The sequence below is a fragment of the Pelodiscus sinensis genome, chromosome 1 (assembly GCF_052426305.1).
Source record: "Pelodiscus sinensis isolate ZL-2025 chromosome 1, ASM5242630v1, whole genome shotgun sequence".
Lineage (NCBI taxonomy): Eukaryota > Metazoa > Chordata > Testudines > Trionychidae > Pelodiscus > Pelodiscus sinensis.
Window position 1 is genome coordinate 46319140 of NC_143052.1, and position 17288 is coordinate 46336427.

The 17288-nt window shown below is 39.4% G+C and overlaps 1 protein-coding gene across 17 annotated transcripts in view; it reads left to right on the forward strand.

Moving 5' to 3' along the window:
• ANKRD7 (ankyrin repeat domain 7) overlaps window positions 1-17288 on the forward strand; it is a 181142-nt gene that overhangs the window by 38589 nt on the left and 125265 nt on the right. For 16 of the 17 annotated variants that reach the window (XR_012903776.2, XR_012903781.2, XR_012903777.2 and 13 more), the window contains 9 exons: window positions 2591-2651; window positions 2769-2968; window positions 4957-5083; window positions 7779-7840; window positions 9545-9644; window positions 11738-11766; window positions 11867-11954; window positions 12065-12109; window positions 16354-16608. Coding sequence is in view for 13 of the 17 variants with exons in the window: in XM_075929155.2 (XP_075785270.2) it covers window positions 2591-2651; window positions 2769-2968; window positions 4957-5083; window positions 7779-7840; window positions 9545-9644; window positions 11738-11766; window positions 11867-11954; window positions 12065-12109; window positions 16354-16608 (967 nt within the window). In the remaining 4 variants the exon portion in view is untranslated. Of the gene's footprint in view, window positions 1-2590; window positions 2652-2768; window positions 2969-3046; window positions 4009-4956; window positions 5084-7778; window positions 7841-9544; window positions 9645-11737; window positions 11767-11866; window positions 11955-12064; window positions 12110-16353; window positions 16609-17288 lie in introns of all 17 variants that reach the window. The other variant, XM_089779172.1, reaches the window with a different exon arrangement.

Here is a 17288-nt window from a genome sequence, read left to right on the forward strand (position 1 = left end):
TTTTTGAGGCAGACTTTTTTTTTTTTTTTTTTTTTTTTTTGGAAAAGGTCATGAAGTTTTGACTTATTTATTAATCAGAAGCTTCAGAGGGTAGCCGAATTAGTCTGTACAGAATAAACTTAAAAAACAACAAATGGTCTGGTATTACTTTATAGACTAACAAAACATGTAGCTGGTATTATGAGCTCATGATACCATCTACATCAGGGGTGGCCAACCTATGACTCACGAGCTGCATGCAGCTCTTCAAAGAAAACATTGCCTTGCAGGCTGAAGACAGCCAGCACCCTGGACAGAGCAGTGCTACCAGCGGGAACCAGATTGGATATCATTCTAGATGTGTGTGTGCTGTGTGTGTGATAATTAGATTCTTTTGACCAGCAGTGTTTGTTGGGGTTGCCTCTTCATCCTGCATACCCTTGCCCCAATCCATATGAAGATCTAGTGGGTAAAGCAGATCCATCTGTCTCCCAATTCCTCTTATTACCCATCACAGCAAGACTGAATTCAGTAGCATTGGGCTGCCACACAGTAACTCCCTCAATTAATGTTAGGATTAATTTAACATTTAACGTTTTATTTCCTTTTGGAACAAGAGAGAGAGGGTATGCCAGCCTGGTCCCGGGAAGAGGGGGTGGGCTGGGGGACATCGGGTGGGTGGCTCGATCCGTGCCAGGTGCAGGGTCTGCTGGCTGGGTGCTGGCAGGCTTGCACCTGGCACGGGCACCGTAGCCAGCCCGTGCCCCTTTAAGGGGGCCGGGAGGGGGGCATAGAGTTTCCCTGGTGTTGGCCAGAGTGGCCACCAGGGAAACCTGGGGAGGGCTAGCCTCCCACTAGTTCGAATTAAGGGGCTACACAGCCCTTAATTCAAACTAGCTAGTTCGAACTAGGCTTAAGCTTCGTGGAATGAGGATTACCTAGTTCGAATTAAGCGCTCCGTTAGTTCGAATTAAATTCGAACTAGCGGAGCGCTAGTGTAGCGGCTATGAATGTTAGTTCGAACTAACGTCCGTTAGTTCGAACTAACATTTTAGTGTAGACATACCCTCAGAGAATTGGGAGTTAAAAGGTCATTCAACTACTTAGAAACCACATTCATATTGTTCTTTGGTAAACATAAACACTAAATCTCTAGCAACCAGGGCACAACAACTACCAAAAGACCTCAGACCTTATCTACCAATCAGGATTGATCAGTAAAAATTTCTGCAGGTGGGTTTTTTCTGCTGACAAAGGCCAAAACCAAAAAATACTCCAATCGCCTTTCCTTGGTACAAAGAGTAAATGAGGAGCCCTTCTTTTACTGATTTTACCATTGTTCCTCCTTCAAAGCCTGACTGCTGCTGATGATCAACTCTACTGTCTGGTGCAAACTTCTCAGCACTGGTACCATGTCAGTTGAGTTTTGTAATCAGTCCCTCTTAATCTGTACAGATTATTTTGATTTCATCCATATTAATAATGACAGATCAGAACTTTTAAAGTCATACATTAAGTCCTCTATTCTTTGAAAGACTACAGAATGATATTTTGGTTCCAAGATCACTACAATGTAGTCTAGAGGAGGAGACATGTTACACTTTAAGTATTTTCCAGGCAAAGGTCAGCGTCTCATATTATTAGCAACAAGAGTCCTCAGAGCGTTTCAAGAAAAAAAAACTCACTATCAGTGAAGGTCAACCTTATCTTCTATTAGAATTCACTCATCGCCATCCCTGAGACAAGAAGTAGATTCCACATTCGAGAGTTTCTCTGTCTTTCTCTCTGTGTCTCTCTCTCTCTCTCTTTAAAAACTTACCCTAAAATACAGTCATTATATGAGACCTGTCTGACTTACTATTCTCTTACCGAAATTGCTGCTAACCTCTGTGGTAAGTATTACTTGTATCAACATGATGATTCTTTTTTCCACTCAGAGGATGAATTGCCACTTTTTTTCATATGCATTGTGTTAAAATAGAAGCTGTACATCTTCCCATCATGCTGTAGGAATTTTGGCGTCATCAGACAGCGATCTGGACCATTTTAAGTGACTAATCTGTTGACTAATCCTAGAAAATCCATCAGTTATTAAAGACTTTTAAACATAAAATTAAAACTATCTTAAATGCCAATAAGGCTAACGTTGACAGGATTAAAGATTTTGTAGAATATAATTCACTTAGGGTGTATCTACACAGCACCCTAAACTTGAAATAAGATACGTAATTTGCACTACGAGGGTTACAGGGATGCCGAAATAGCATGCCTGTTATTTTAAAAAATATTTTGAAATACCGTGTGGCTTGTTAAGATGTGGGGTAGCTATTTTGGGATACCTCCTGTATCCTGAAATAGCCATGCAGTGTAGACATACCCTTAGAGATATTTTATTTAACGTTGTATGGGCTAAATATTTTGAGCATAACTCCCATTGACTGACTTAAATGAGAGTGCTGGCTAAGTAAGATCTACCAGATGCAGACCTTGCCTGACATTGGCATTAAAACAATTTGATGAATTTAGTCTTCAATAGTCGATACAATCAGATAGGTGTTATTTACTATTCATGTAAAAACTTAGTGTGCTTAAAGTTAACTTTTATTTACAGAAACCACCAAAGCCAAGTTTGACTCTGCTAATGACCTCTTCCCAGCATTTCAAGAAAAACAGTAAGCAATTTTGAGGGGAAAAAATCTCCTTTATTATGTTATATGTTGATAGAAAATTGTAGATGTATTATGTATTTTACTTCCTCTTTTAAGTTATTTAATCTTTTTTTATTATAGTAGGTGAAAAAAGTAGCATTATGAAAACACAACATGTAGACATTTCACTGCAAAATAAATCAGATTGTGAAGCTGAAGATGTTATTGAATCCCCTCCTAATTTTTCCCAAGTCAAGTCCTATCCTCGGTCTATCCATCCCTCACCTGGCTCCTTTTCAAAACCTTCCCAGATGACTCCTCTTCTCCTGGGGCTTAAACAGGTAAATATTTGTTCAGTTAATTTGTTGGTTCCTATATTGTGTCTTTTCTTTTTCAAATTCTTCTATGATTATATGAAGATGGCAAGGATATTAGAATTGGAAGTCCTCAGTCATCAAGGCAATACCTGAAGCAGTTAACCAGAAAACACACAAATTTGAATAAAAAAGAATGTAAAGAATTGATATCTGAAGATATTTCAGAAGCAAGCCAACAGGAGAAAGGAGAATTAGAGGATGAAGAAGATGAGGAAGATGATGAGGAAAAATTTAGTCAGGAAGAAAAGGAGGATGAAAATACAGAAGATGAAGAAGAAAGTCAAGATGATTACACAGAGGATGAAGAAGAGGAATATATTGGAAAATTGGCACATAAGTGTGATCAAGAGTTGGAAATCTTTAGCAATGCTGTTAAATTTGAAAGGGAATTTAAATGTAGAAGCAAAAGTACGCAGGATGAAACATGTGAAGAAAAAGATCAGGAAATTCAGGAATCTGTTGATATTCCGGTGTCTTTTATAGCTGGACATTATGAAGGTTTAAAGGAAAATATAACTTCCGTATTATCTAAGATAATAAATAATGAACAACCATGTAATTCATCAAAAAAAGATGGTAATGAACATGAAATTGATGAATTTCAGAATACAAATAAATTATGTACAGATGGAAATGAGAAAATCAGATACAAGAAGACCCACTGTTCTTTTGAAGATTCTGAAATGACAGCCCAGAAAAAAGATGCATCTTCATCTGTCTTAAATAGCTGTTATATTGAGAAGGAAAACCCACACCTAGCAGATGATATCTTTGAAAGTGATGATGAGCCGTGGCCAGAGGCAGAAAATCAAAGGCATGAGAACAGAAGACAGGACTCAGAGAATCTTAGATCTTTGGGTGATCAAAATGCTGGAAAGGAGCAATGCAAGAATTCCAAGGACTCTAGTAATAAGGTCTGTGAAACACTGGAACCAGAAAGTGAGAATTTGCATTTAAATAGTAGTGAAGAAAATCTGAGAGAAGAGTTTCAACCAAGCATCAAAGTAAGTAAAAGGGGCAAAATCCAGTAGCAAGGGTTTTTATGCAAGAAAGGAAGAAGATAAGACTCAAGGTTGTTGTAGTTGAATCATTTGAATAAGTTAAATGAAAAACCTTAATGGAAGATTAATAAAAATAATAATGTAACTCAAATTTAATCTGATCTTCAGCCTTGAATAAAGGAATGACTGGCCATAAATGTGTTACTAATAAAGCATATTTTTCATGCATTAGTTAGGATAGTAGTCAGAAGCATTTTTTTAATTATTTAATGTGATTATGATGCTATATAGAAGGATGAATGTTAGACTCATTGTTCTGAAGTCAGTATAATTTGTGGCCTAACTAATTATGCTTAAAATGAATTGGGTATTGTTTGCAAGAGTAACTGGGCTCTGACACAATCCAGATGAGTTATGAAAAGTAAACTGAACTAATAGCATAAACAATTAGTTTTGTTTTGCAAAATGAGTGACGGTGGTTGGACTATAAAACTGCATTTAGAATCAGAAGGTCAGTTGTGCTCCTGTGGGCCAATATACGCAAAGCCTATGGCTAAATGTGTGAGATCTGTGATTAAAAGCATTTTTGGTTGAGGTGATCACCTCAAAAATGCAATTCCAGGGGAGATTAGATGAATCTGATCATTTTTAGGAGATAATGTAAAAAATTTTCACCACAGCAAAAATTGTACTCTCCACATTGATTTCTTCATCCAAAAAAAAAACAAAATCCATCAAAACAAATGAATCATCTGCCCAACAAACCCCATGTCCAAGCAAAGTCTTTTGCCTCAAAAAGTGACACTGCTATTTTTATTGATTTGATGTTAGGCTCTCAGATTCTACAGTAATGGATAGGAGTGTAACATCTTAAAGTAGATAGAAAATAATTTGTTTTTTGTTTAGTATTTTTCTTTGGGAAAACTTTTTCATACAATCTCTTTCTACTAGGAAGAATCGTCAGAAGAGGAAGATGAGGTAGAACAACCACACATTTCAAATGCTGTAGATAAAAGTTTAATACGTAATGGCAACAGTGAAGCACAGAATGCCACAGAAGATATTGCTGTTAGAAAAGGTAAATTAGTAACTAGTAATCCAAATGTTTTTCTTGAATTAGTTTACTATGTGAATGTACTAAGAAAAGTTCATAATCTGCTGCCTTTGGTACTGTGAACCATGAGATGTTTTTCACTTGCACTGATACATTTTCAGGGAATGATTCATTTGATAAATCACTTTACTCCCCTGTTTCCGAGGGACTCTAAAAGGTAATATTAGGTAATTGCTCTTCTGTCCAAAAGGCAATATTGTGTGGCATCCTGAGTTTTTTATTTGGGGTTCTTAGGCGGGTTAGTGGGGGAACTGTGTTGCCTTCAGAATGCTAATAGCGACCAAATTTGTCTTTGTCTTGCTTACGGTGGAGGTATGGCTGAAACTGACTGAGGCTAAATCAGGGTTTTTTGGCTTTCTTTTTTTTTTTTTTAGTATGCTCATTGCCGTACAAGATATACATTACAGATTAGGGATGTGAAAAGTTAACTGGTTAACCAGTAAGCCTTGCCCTTAGGAGGTGATGATTACTGGTTCCATTTAATCATTAACCAGCAGGGGTTGAAGCAGCTCCCCGCATGCTGTCGGCAGGGGGCTGCTGCAGCCTCACGGGTGGCCTGCCATGGACAGGGAACCGGAGCAGCCCGTTTGCGACGGGCCGGGGCGCCCCACAAGCAGGGGCTGCTTCAGTTGGGCAGAAGCACCTCCCTCCCCTGCCTGTGCCCCAGTTAACTAGTTAACCAATGGGATTTTATATCCCTGTTATGGATAGTCTATGTCTTGAAGCATTACAAGCAAAAAAGGCATGAAGTAGATTGGGAATATTATAGATTTTAGAAAAAGGAATAAATTAGGATTTTTTTTATAGCCTATCTTTTTTTAATTAAGTCAACTATCACCTCACAGACATGTCTAAAATGATGTTGAGTACATCATTCAGAAGAAAGAATTAATATTATATCCTACCTTTTAGATGAGAGTTTATTTCCACAAATTATCTAATTTCACAACCTTCAGTTGCTTTTAGATGATCAGATAGCCGCAATGGCTAGAACTGATGTTGTTTTTCTGCTTATCTGGCAGGTAGAGTTCAGATAATGGGATATAGCATCCATCACCATGCCGTTGTAATCTTTGAGATTAAAGTACTGCAACATACTGCAAATAGATCTTTACCTTAAAACATTGGCTAGTACAGAATGTTTAAGTGGAGCTCCTCAATGGCAGCATACAGTAGCAGTTCTCTCTCAAAATTCTTATTTTACTGAATCTTCTCTACCAGTACAGATATTGGTATTTGTAAAAGAGATATTTGTAAAAGTTCCTTCCAAACAGCAGATGGAGCCAGAACACTGAATTTTTAGGCTATCATCATACTTTCAGACATAGGATTTAGTTATTTCTCGGGGTATGTCTATACTATAGGTACTCACCTGCAGTACTGCATGGTTGCCACCCAGGACCTGACCAGTCCTAGATGAGAGATTTAGCCGGACCAAGAAAAGTCATTTCTACCCTCCTCCCCCTGCTTTCCACTGCCTGCTCCTGCAGCCATAGCCTTCCTGCCAGCTTCCTGGACATCTTCTCCCATGCTTTCGGTGCCTCCCCATGCAGGGCTACTGGCTCCACCATGGCAGCCCAGCCACCAGACAGTCACGCTGCTGGGGACCAGAAGCACCACTGGGTGGAAGCTCCACTACTGGGCTCCAGCCTCATTGGGCAGCTCAGCTGTTGGGCTCCTGGCCCAGTTGCTGGGCAGCGCTGCTGCCAAGTTTTTGGCTGCCTCTCAGTTCCGTCAGACAAGTGCACCACTTGGGTTCCAGCTCCACCACTGCACGGTAGCAGGGCTGCTGAGCTCTTGGATATGCCACCGGGCGGCAGCCTTTCCCAGCCCCACCACCAAGCAGCCCTGCTGCCTCCCAATTTCACTTGGGATTTTTGACACCGAACAGCAGCCCTGCTCTCAGGCTCCAGTTGTGTTACTGGGTGGTAGTCCTGCTGCTGGACTCCAGCCCCACCAGGTAGTTCTGCTACCTCCAGGCCCTGCTGGGTAATGTTACACCTGGGCAGCAGCCCCGCTGCCAGGCTCCCAGTTTCAACGTGACAGGGCAGCCCTGCTGCTGGACTCCAGCCCTGCTGCAGGGTTCCCAAACACCAGTCCTCCACTGGGACTCTCTGGTTTTGGAACATCCGTGGTCTCTGCCAGAACACGGATGTTGCCAAACCAGAGAGTCATGGTTTAGAGAGGCTGAACTTGTACGGAGTTTTCCATTAGTGTAAGTAACCAACTTCCATGAAAGGCAATAGCTAGATTGATGGGAGGATTCTTCTGCTACACTAACCGTGTTTACACCTGGGTGGTAGGTCAGATTAAGTGCTGTGCCTAAGGTGCAAAATACTTCACAGCCCCGAAGGACATAGTTAGGTTAATGTAATTTTTAAGGGTACATAAGACCTTAGACTTCAGTTTCTTTTTTCAGTAGATATCCCAGGTGTGGAGTGGCCTCCTATTGGAGTAGGAAAGAAAGGTGAAAGGCTAAAGAAAACAGTGACACACTGGTGTGTGCAGCTACCTAAGAGCACATGTGAATTATTTGTTTACAGATTAAGAGAAATTATGTATGCCTATTGGCTATTTATGAATACAGGACTTGTAGAGTGAAAACTAATGTGAAATGTTTAAGAGAAAAGTAAAATTTTATATTTGTTTTATTCTGTAGATATGATGTCTGCATTAGGATTAGAGGACGAAGAGGATACGGAATCACCCTGGGATTCAGAGGTATTTTCCATGAATGTGGCTTCTTTGATCCCACCAATTGTATTCAATTCAGTACCTCTGAAGAGTTTTGTTGCATTCCTGACTTTTTTGCTGCTTACTGGATCTTAGGGCTTGATGCTTTGAGTTTCAAGTACTGCTATATTAGGGTCTGACTAGTTAAGACTGCTAATAATCTAGATTGCCTGGCAATGAATGCCCAGATTAAATTTGTATTTCTAGCATCATGTTGAATTATTATAGAATATAGTTGTTCAAAATAGTTTTAAATACTAGGTATTTAATTCTGTTTTCTTTTAATTTTAATAAAATACCTTGAATGAAATCTTTACTCCATTTAAGTCAACAGTAAAACTCTTAGCCCTGGACTACACTAGGGGATAAATTCAAATTAAGATATGCAACTTCAGCTACATTAATAGCATATCTTAAGTCGAATTTTATCTTAACTCAAATTTTGGCACCATTCACACTGAGAGAAGTTAAAGGGAGAACACTCTCTCTTCGACTTCCCTTACTCCTTGAAGAAGCCAGACTACTGGAATTGACAGGTGCACCCTCGCAGTTTGAATTAATGCGTCTACACTAGACCTGGTAATTCGAACCCCAGAATATTGATTGTGGATGCTTCAGTCTTATCTGTAGTGTAGACATAGCCTTTATGAATGCACTTGGGGACAAGGTTTTGCCCCTTGTCTCTGTCTTCAAGCATCGCTTCTTTAGAATCCTCTCTTAAACTGATGAACATTATCAAAAAGCTGTAATCAGTGCAGCAGCATATACACCCTAGCTAGGATCACTTGCCTATGCCATATCCAGAGAATAGTCCTATGTATTCTCAGTTCTTGCCGACTGCTTTAGGCAGCAATGAGAATATAATAATATTTCACTCTATTAGTCTCCTTTTGAGAGAATTTTTATAACTTTTTTCCTTTTAAACTTTTAGAATAGTTAAGTATTAGCGGGTCTAGTGAAGATGCGCTAAGTCAAACTGAGAGGGTGCTCCTGTCGATGCCAGTAGCCCTGCTTCTCCAAGGAGTAAGGGAAGCTGAAGGGAGAGTGTTCTCCCTTTAACTTCCCTTAGTGTGAATGGTGCCAAACTACTTAGCCAAAATAGTCTTTTGTGAACTTTTTAGCCTTGTTGGACTTTAATCCTTCTCATAGCATTACCTGTGCATCTAATTCTAATTATGGGCCATTCTAATTATGGTAAGTTGCATGCACAGCCTTCATAGACTTGTTTGCTGAGGACGTGAACATCACCAGTATCTATAGTGTACACATACAAAGAAACAGTCATTGTAAAGAATTGCAATTATTATTCATTTCTTTTTTAGCAATCATTTTTTTTCATTTTCTTGATTTGTTATCTTAATCTAATAATTTTCCTACTCCATTTTACCATTTCTGGGTTTATCAAAGCTAGTTCATCAAGACATTTTAGTTAAAATTTATGTCAACTAGCATTTTACTAATACTTTTAAACTGTTATAAATGTTAGTATAAACAATTTTAAAATCATATGACATTCCTTGTCCAAAACTTTTTTCAGAGATATGAGTACTATGTATACTTGGTAACACATAAAAGTGTTTAATTGTAAATCATTGCTGATAACCAATAACTAAAAATATTGATAATTTTTCTATGTAAAGCAATTAAAAGGTAATTGTATCCAAGTTGTCATGTACATTTTTAATTAACCAGTGTGCTTCTGAAAGCCCAAGAAAACTACCAGCCAACCAGTTAATTTCATCTGACAGAACTGAAATACACATGCAGAGTGTGTTTGAGGAACCAAATGAAGGTATTTTTATCATTTTATTGTTACCAATACTTCATAAGCTTTTATACAATAAGCTTAATTTTATATGTATTCCATAAGAATCCTTCAAAAAAAAGAAGTGGGTGGCTCTGTCAGTGACAATAGAAAACAGCGAACCTCAGCCAATGGGAGCTGCGAGGCTCTGTGGCTACAGACACTTAAATCAGTGAGTTGCTAATGCGCTTTGTTTATCTAAGGGCTCAGTGGCCAGAGAGCCTCATGGCTTCTGTTGGCTCCAGTTCGCTGTTTCCAGCCATGGGAATCTGCGCGGGAAAACCAGAAAGAATGGGAGCTGCAAGAATCTGTGGTTACGGAGCCTTTAGAAAAACAAAGCAGAGTGGCCTGTTAGCAGTTTTCTGAAAGTGGGCCCAGGGTCTGCAAGTGGCTTATCGAAGCAGACCTAGGATCCAACTTTGAAACCAAAGGTGAAACTGTTACTAAGAATTACATTACAGGTAGAAAATGCAGCCAAACAGAAGAATTATTTGTTTTAATTACTGTTAAGCAAAGCACAATGATCTGTAGATCACTGAATTGAGATGTATTTTGATGATTTGTTGCTAGATAACCGAACTGAGATAACCTCTTACTTACCTACAACTCTCCTCCTAATTCTCCAATCTACAGAAAATAGAGATTCTTCAACACAAAAACACCTGTGGGACAATCATATTAATAGTACAGTTGCACTGCTTTATATGACACTTCAAACTACTCCACTCCATTTTGCTGTTTGCAAGTTTCCACTCAGGGAATGGATTACAGGCAGTCCCCGACTTACGTGGATCCGACTTACGTCGGATCCCTAGATACGAACGGGGTGAGGCAACTCTCGCACATGCGCAGCAGCATTCCCGGGGCTCGCTCACCTGGGTCCTAGGATCCTCCTCCTCCTCGGGCCGGCTCCGACTGGAGTCCCGCAGAGCTGCCGGGCAGAGGAAAAGTGCCTCCCCACGCTCACTGCCCCCCCCACCCCCCTGCCAGCAACAGGCTGCCGAACAGACAAAAGCAGCCTCTCTGCCCCTCCTCCCCTCTATACATGCCGGGCTCCAGAGCGCAGCAGCGTCCCCGGGGCTCGCTCACCTGGGTCCTAGAATCCACCTCCTCCTCCTCTTCGGCCAGCTCCAACTGGTCTCTGCCTGCAGCAGCTGGCCACAGGGACAGGGATCCCGAAGAGCTGCCGGGCAGAGGAAAAGTGCCTCCACACGCCCGCTGCCCCCCCCCCCCCCCGCGGCCTCGCATCCTGCACGCCTCCCCCCTCCCCCCCTGCCAGCAACAGGCTGCCCCCTCCCCTGAGCAACAGGCTGCCGAACAGCAGGCAAAAGCAGCCTCTCCGCCCCTCCTCCCCCTATACATGCTGGGCTCCCTGGGCAAACAAAGACTCCACCAAAACAAACAAAGTGCTGGCCTCATTGTGTTAGCAAAAAAAGGACCCTCCTCCTAGAACCCTGGGTGGTGTGTGGAAATAAAGCTATTAGCTCAAAGCATGGTGCAGAGCTGTTTGGTATTTGATGAGTTACTCCTTTAGTCCTGAGTTTGTCACAGGGACAGAAATAGATGTGAAATCTTCTGAACAGGGGAACAGACAGCAAAACAAACATTAGAGGGGAGTTGACCTTTCCCTATGCTATCCAAAACTAAAAAAAAATGTTTGACTAGAGTTTCCCCTACAATATGTACCAGTTCCGACTTACATACAAATTCAACTTAAGAACAAACCTACAGTCCCTATCTTGTACGTAACCCGGGGACTGCCTGTATTGCCTTTTAGGAAAGAATAAAGTTTTTTATTTTTGTACTGTTAATTAGCACAGTCTTACTGGTTTACATGAATTACTCTAGTTTGGTCACTTGACATTTTAGGTGCAATCTTAAATAGTCATGTGTTTCTATAATACTAACATGCTATGATGTATTTACCCTAACTAAAAGTGAGTCTTGTGGAATTAAAATGATGGTTGCAAATTGGCAATACATAGCTATTGCATAAGGTAATATGTTTGCATGAAGTTGATAATTTCTACACTTCAGGATTTTAAATGACACCTAGCTAATATTTCCTCCCTTCTTTTTAGGATTGTCTGAAAAAAAGCCTGATTCACAGGTAAGTGTCATTCATGCTCAGAAATTCTTAGTAATTAAAGAATACATAGTTATTTTGATTTTTATTTTATGTTTGTGTGTTTCGATTCTGTCTGTAATAGCTAAAGAACACTCAAGCAATTTTAGAAACAAATGATATCACCTCTTGTCCTGCAAAGGGAAAGGAGATTGACAAAAGGCAAAAATCAGGTAATATTCACTACATCAAATTGGGAATGGGGGTAGTGGACTAAGCATCTTCATTAACAAACTATTTACCTTAAGCATTGCTTTTTTTGTTTTTTTGTTTTGTTTTGAAGATTTAATGGAAGAACTTGGTTTAGATGATGCAGATGATATTGAAGGTATTTATATGATTTTGTCCTTTTTTCTGCGTAACATGTATTTTAATTGCAGTTTATAAAAATGATGTATATTCAGTGTATAAGCGTCCGTATTTAATTTGTTAGTGTTCTGTACTTTTAACAACATATCTTATAACATTTGCTAATGCTTTCTTGAAGGACACACAGTAACTGATCCAAAAGTACAGCCACCATTTTAGAGCCTAAACCTTGTATAGAAAAAATACATATTTTTAATGTTAATTTACATTTATTTGTAGTATTCTTCCCTTTTATTAATCAGCCAAGAGCTGAATTAAGGGTTCTGTGTTCCTAGTGCAAAAATTACATGTTAAAATATTAACTGCAGTAGGGCAATACAAAATCTTGGGCTCAGCCTAGGAAGGTAAATAAAATAACTTTGAATTTGAAATATATTGTAATTAATTAATTTGAAATATATTGTAATTCATGTATATAGCATACATGTAGTCTGTTTATGATTTAGGATCTCAGATTGTTTTAATTTTTAAAAGGTATTTCAATTCTTCCCGCTTTGAATTCAGTGGAGACTAAGCTTCTTTTTAGAAGAATTTGTAAATATGTGCTTGTAGTTTTGAGAGCAGAAAATGTGTTAAAAGTATACAAGCTTCCATTTTTCTCTTCTTTTTACAGTATCTGCTTTTTTGGAAGAAGCTGAAAGTGTTGGAAATTTCATTATTTGTATTATAGTAGTACTACAGAGCCCAATAATAGACCACGGTCCCTTTTTGTTACAAATACAGAACAAACAGATGGAGAGTTATTAAAAAAAAATTGCTGGTTTTTATTGGAATATATTGAACAAATGAACAAGTTTCATGAAACCTTATTCTCTCCAGTTTATTATTATTTCAAGAGTAAGAAATATTTGTGACTGTTTATCTACAATCATTGTTTCAAAGCAGCTATAAGCAGAGTTTAGGTGCATGGAGATGGTCTTGTGTCACTACTGGCTGGAGGCTTCCCGTATCCAAGAAGCCTAGGAGCTCCTGTTTAATTACTCTGTAAATCCAGGGGAGGGAGGAAATGTACTGCATTTGCCAAACCTGAAAAAGACAGAATGAAGATTCTGTGATGGATTTGGGTTCTCACAACTCAGTAAGGAGTTCAGTCAAACACCTCCCTTGGATCTCTGGGTACCTTAAACTCTATGCTGTTGCAGTGCACAGCCCTGATACCAACAGCCAGTATACAACCATGCAAGTCACGCTCTGGCTTCCACTGCCCAGTTACTCTTTTCCAGGAAATCTTAACAACCCTTTGAGCTCTGAGGTTTTCCCCCAAAAATGTCTCGTTTGGCTTCTCATTTCTGATGTTCTTGTGCAGCTTTCTCAATCTCTGTTTTGGGCCTTTTGCTCCTTTTCCAATGTACTATGCCCTAAATTTGCAATTTTTCATTGATGCTAATTTAAATGTCCTTTATTCTGTTACCACACTGGAGATAAACATAAAATAATAAAGCTGTAACCTTTCTTTGATTATTCTCAACACGTTTACTTGGGAATCACCTGAAAGCCATTTTACTATTGCTTGATGTATAATTCTCAAACAGCAAGCTGTATGTGAATCCTTTTGACTATGTCAGTGTTACACTTTAGGGTCACTCAGACCAGTTATAGCATTCATTCAACATCTACCCTTGAACTTGGGTGCCTTAAAAGCTGTGGTTCTGTGACTTGTAGTCCTGACACCAATAGCTAGCATGCAAATCATACCACTGCCCAGTTACCCTCTGTAACAATCCTTTCACACCTGAGCTTTACCTAAAAATCATTTTCTCTGCATTGTTCAGCCCCTCTTATTGTAGCAGCCACAAAACCTTATCAAGTTTGCTGCTCCACTAATGAGACAATTAACAACAATTTATTTATTTAACTCTAGTCGACAAACCTTCCACTTCAAGCAAAGTACTAAGTTGATTTATGGTAAAAATAAAACAAGTTTATTAACAAAAAGACATACATTTAAGTGAAACCAGCTATAAAAATAAAATAGAAACAGTTACAAATAAAAGTAAAAATACACTTCAGAGACTAAAAATCAACTTAAAAACCAGATTAGTTTGTTCAAAGAACTTTGTCTCATGACTGGCAGTCTTCTAGTGTGGCCAGCCAATTCTTTAACCAGGATCCAACACACAGAGCTCAAAGTGTTTGGGTTTTTTTGACTGTTCGGGTCAGGGTTAATGATGGGGTTCTCTTTCTTTCTTTGTGTGCCAGAAACTTTTGAAATGTATTCTTTGAAACATAAGCTCAGACAAAGTTTCTGTCACCTGTTATGATGTAAATGCTCTGCTAACTTCCCCTCCACTTTTTAGCTTGATAGCTTTGTTTACCTTGTATGTAACTGAGTCTTTAATGTCTCTGCCTGGTAATCAGGCTAGTCAGACAAGCAAATACACATTTCTTTGTCTTGGATAGACTGGGTTTGTGCATTTTTTGTCAAACATTTTAAGAACATAATTCTAGTATTTATTTATAACTCCTCCTATACACCCTATACATTTACCACAGAATGATTTTTAGGGCCAGGTGTCATCAGTTTTTATATGATCCCTTACATGCCATATCTTTTAGAGACAAATTACAACAACATTTTGCGGCTATGTTTTCACTGCTGAGAAAAGTTGGAAAAAGATACACAAATTGCGAATGGAAATTTGCGTACCCTTTTCTACTTTTTTTTCCCCCGAAAGAGGCTTTCTAAAATTTGGCCCATCTACACAGGACCAAATTTTGAAAAATGCTTTTTTTTTCAGAACATCCCTTTTTCCTCTACTGAGAGAAATCCAGGGATGCCAAAAGAACATTTCTGCTTTTTCAGAAACTGTTCCGAAAAAGTAAATGCGTTCCTTGGATGAGGCAGAGCTTTTCTGGGATAGTTCTGGTATCCCAGAAAAGCTCTGCAGTCTAGACATAGCCTGTGAGATCTAGTGAGATTCTCAGGCTTGACAAAAGTTGCTGACATAGTAGTGAACCACTAATGGGCATTTGTGACATACCCCTGCCCTTTGTCAACATTTCTAATCTTATTCCTTATACTTGGTATCACTTAAACTAGGGCTGGGCAAGATGTGGCTCAGAGTCCAGATCCGACCCACCTAACACTTTGATCCAGTCCTCAGACTGCATCAGCTGTTTTCTATTTCTATCCTGCTGCCTGTGCCACCAAATTTCCAGGCAGTGGTTCAGGCAACAGGATCCTTCTTAAATGGCTCACAGCTCCAGGCTGCAGTGCTACCCTGACAGGAGCCAGAGCAACAAGCCCTTTAAATAGCTGCGGCTGCCCAACAATGCAGTACTGGTGGGGCCAGGAACTGTGTATTTAATTCAAAGCCTCAGGCCCCAGACAACTCTGAGGGGAGACTAGTCCCCGGTCCCACGCCTTCCACCCTAGACCCCATCCCTTCTGGAGCAGGAACTAGCCTGTGACCCATTAATTCACAAAGTGGCCTCCCTGCAAAAATTATTCCCACCCCTGACTTAAACCTGACTTCTTGTTAATATACTTTGGTTTTTGCCCTAAACCAACCAGCGTTTTCCTGAAGTGAAAGGTTCACACACTATGGACTCCACAGTATAAAGCTTTATACTACAAAGCCCACAGTGAAACTTGCTCCCTGGGAACAGGATCTGCTGGCCCTGCTCCCAGGGAGCCAGCATGTAACCATAATGGAAAATAATAAGCTGGCGCTTATCAGTTAACTATTTAAATGGTAATACTTTTTGACCACCAAAAGAGTCACAGATATTACATTTCCATATTGCTTCCATAGATACTGATTTTCAAATCGTGTTTCTAGAATATGCAACTTTCAGCTTATAGTTAAATATCAATTTTCTATAGTATTTTTATTCAAATTAAGTAATCCTCTTCTCCTTCACTCTGTGACCTCTGCAAGAATCCCTCTGTGGGTTAGGAAGGAAATTTCAGGATAGAAAAAAAAATCTGTCCCCTTAATCATGAGAGAGCATAAAAAATAAATGTTTGTGGCTTGTTTAGATCCACGCAAATTGTGCTGTGTTAGAGTAGACATGCACAGATTGCCTTGGGATATGTCTAAGTAGCTTTGACACCATAGGGATAATTCTGACCACTACATCTGCATCTGAGGGTAGAAAGATGTAATCTGTTATGTGGTGATTATGCATGACTGAGTATGCTACTAGAACTTAGCATTAATGCCTGCATTTTTATTCTTTTAAATCTAATACTCATTGTAGATGCATCAGACTGGGATTCTACCAGCATTTCACTTAAAAATGTATGTGATACTAAAAGCCCCAAGGTCTTGACATTTGGGAATCCTTCATCTTTACTATCAACATTAACAGCGAAGAATGATGCAGCAGCCAAGGATTCTGAAGTTATTCCTCCAAGATCTGAAGAAATGTCAGAAGCCCAAACTGTGACTGCACCAGAAAATACCCATTTACACTCTCTCCAAAAACAACTCCTGCCAATATTAAAAAGCAAAGGTATTTGTTAATATTACCTGTTATAATTCTTTCCAGTTGTTTTTAGTTGCAATTACTGAGGAAGAACTTATTTGAAAACTGAAGTTTGGAGTGTGGAAGACCTTTATGATCCTTCTATCTTGTTCTTCTCCACACTCTCTATACTTTACTTTGGGAAGGAGTAGGGAAGTTCCTGCATCCCATTTTCAGGCATCTCACAGGTACAAAATCATATTTAAAGTCAATGGAACTTAGATTTTAGATGCTTTTGAAAATGTTTTTTAATCTCTCTACCTTTTTTATATTGTTTTTCCTTATGTCTTGTTTTTGCACCGCTATTCCTGCAATTTTTTGATAAACTGTTTCACACATTGATTTCTTTTTCATTGTCACTGAGTCTTTTGGCTTATATATGAGTCTCAGTCTAAAAGTTGACACCAGCTCAAAAATAAATATATCTGATGAAAAGGTTGAACCATGGTGCAAGTCATTCGTAAATAAGAGGCTTTGGACATGGTTGTTTGCGGGGGCCATGTGCATCTCTGTGCACTACATGCTCCCGGCCTGTGGAAGCTACCTGGACTGTGCTTGCAATGCAGGCAGCACGCAGAGCACCCCTTCTCCCTCAAGGGGCCACAGCACAGAGACACGCATCTCTTCCTGCACCCCAGTCCCTTGCCCCAGGTCACACCCTTTTCCTT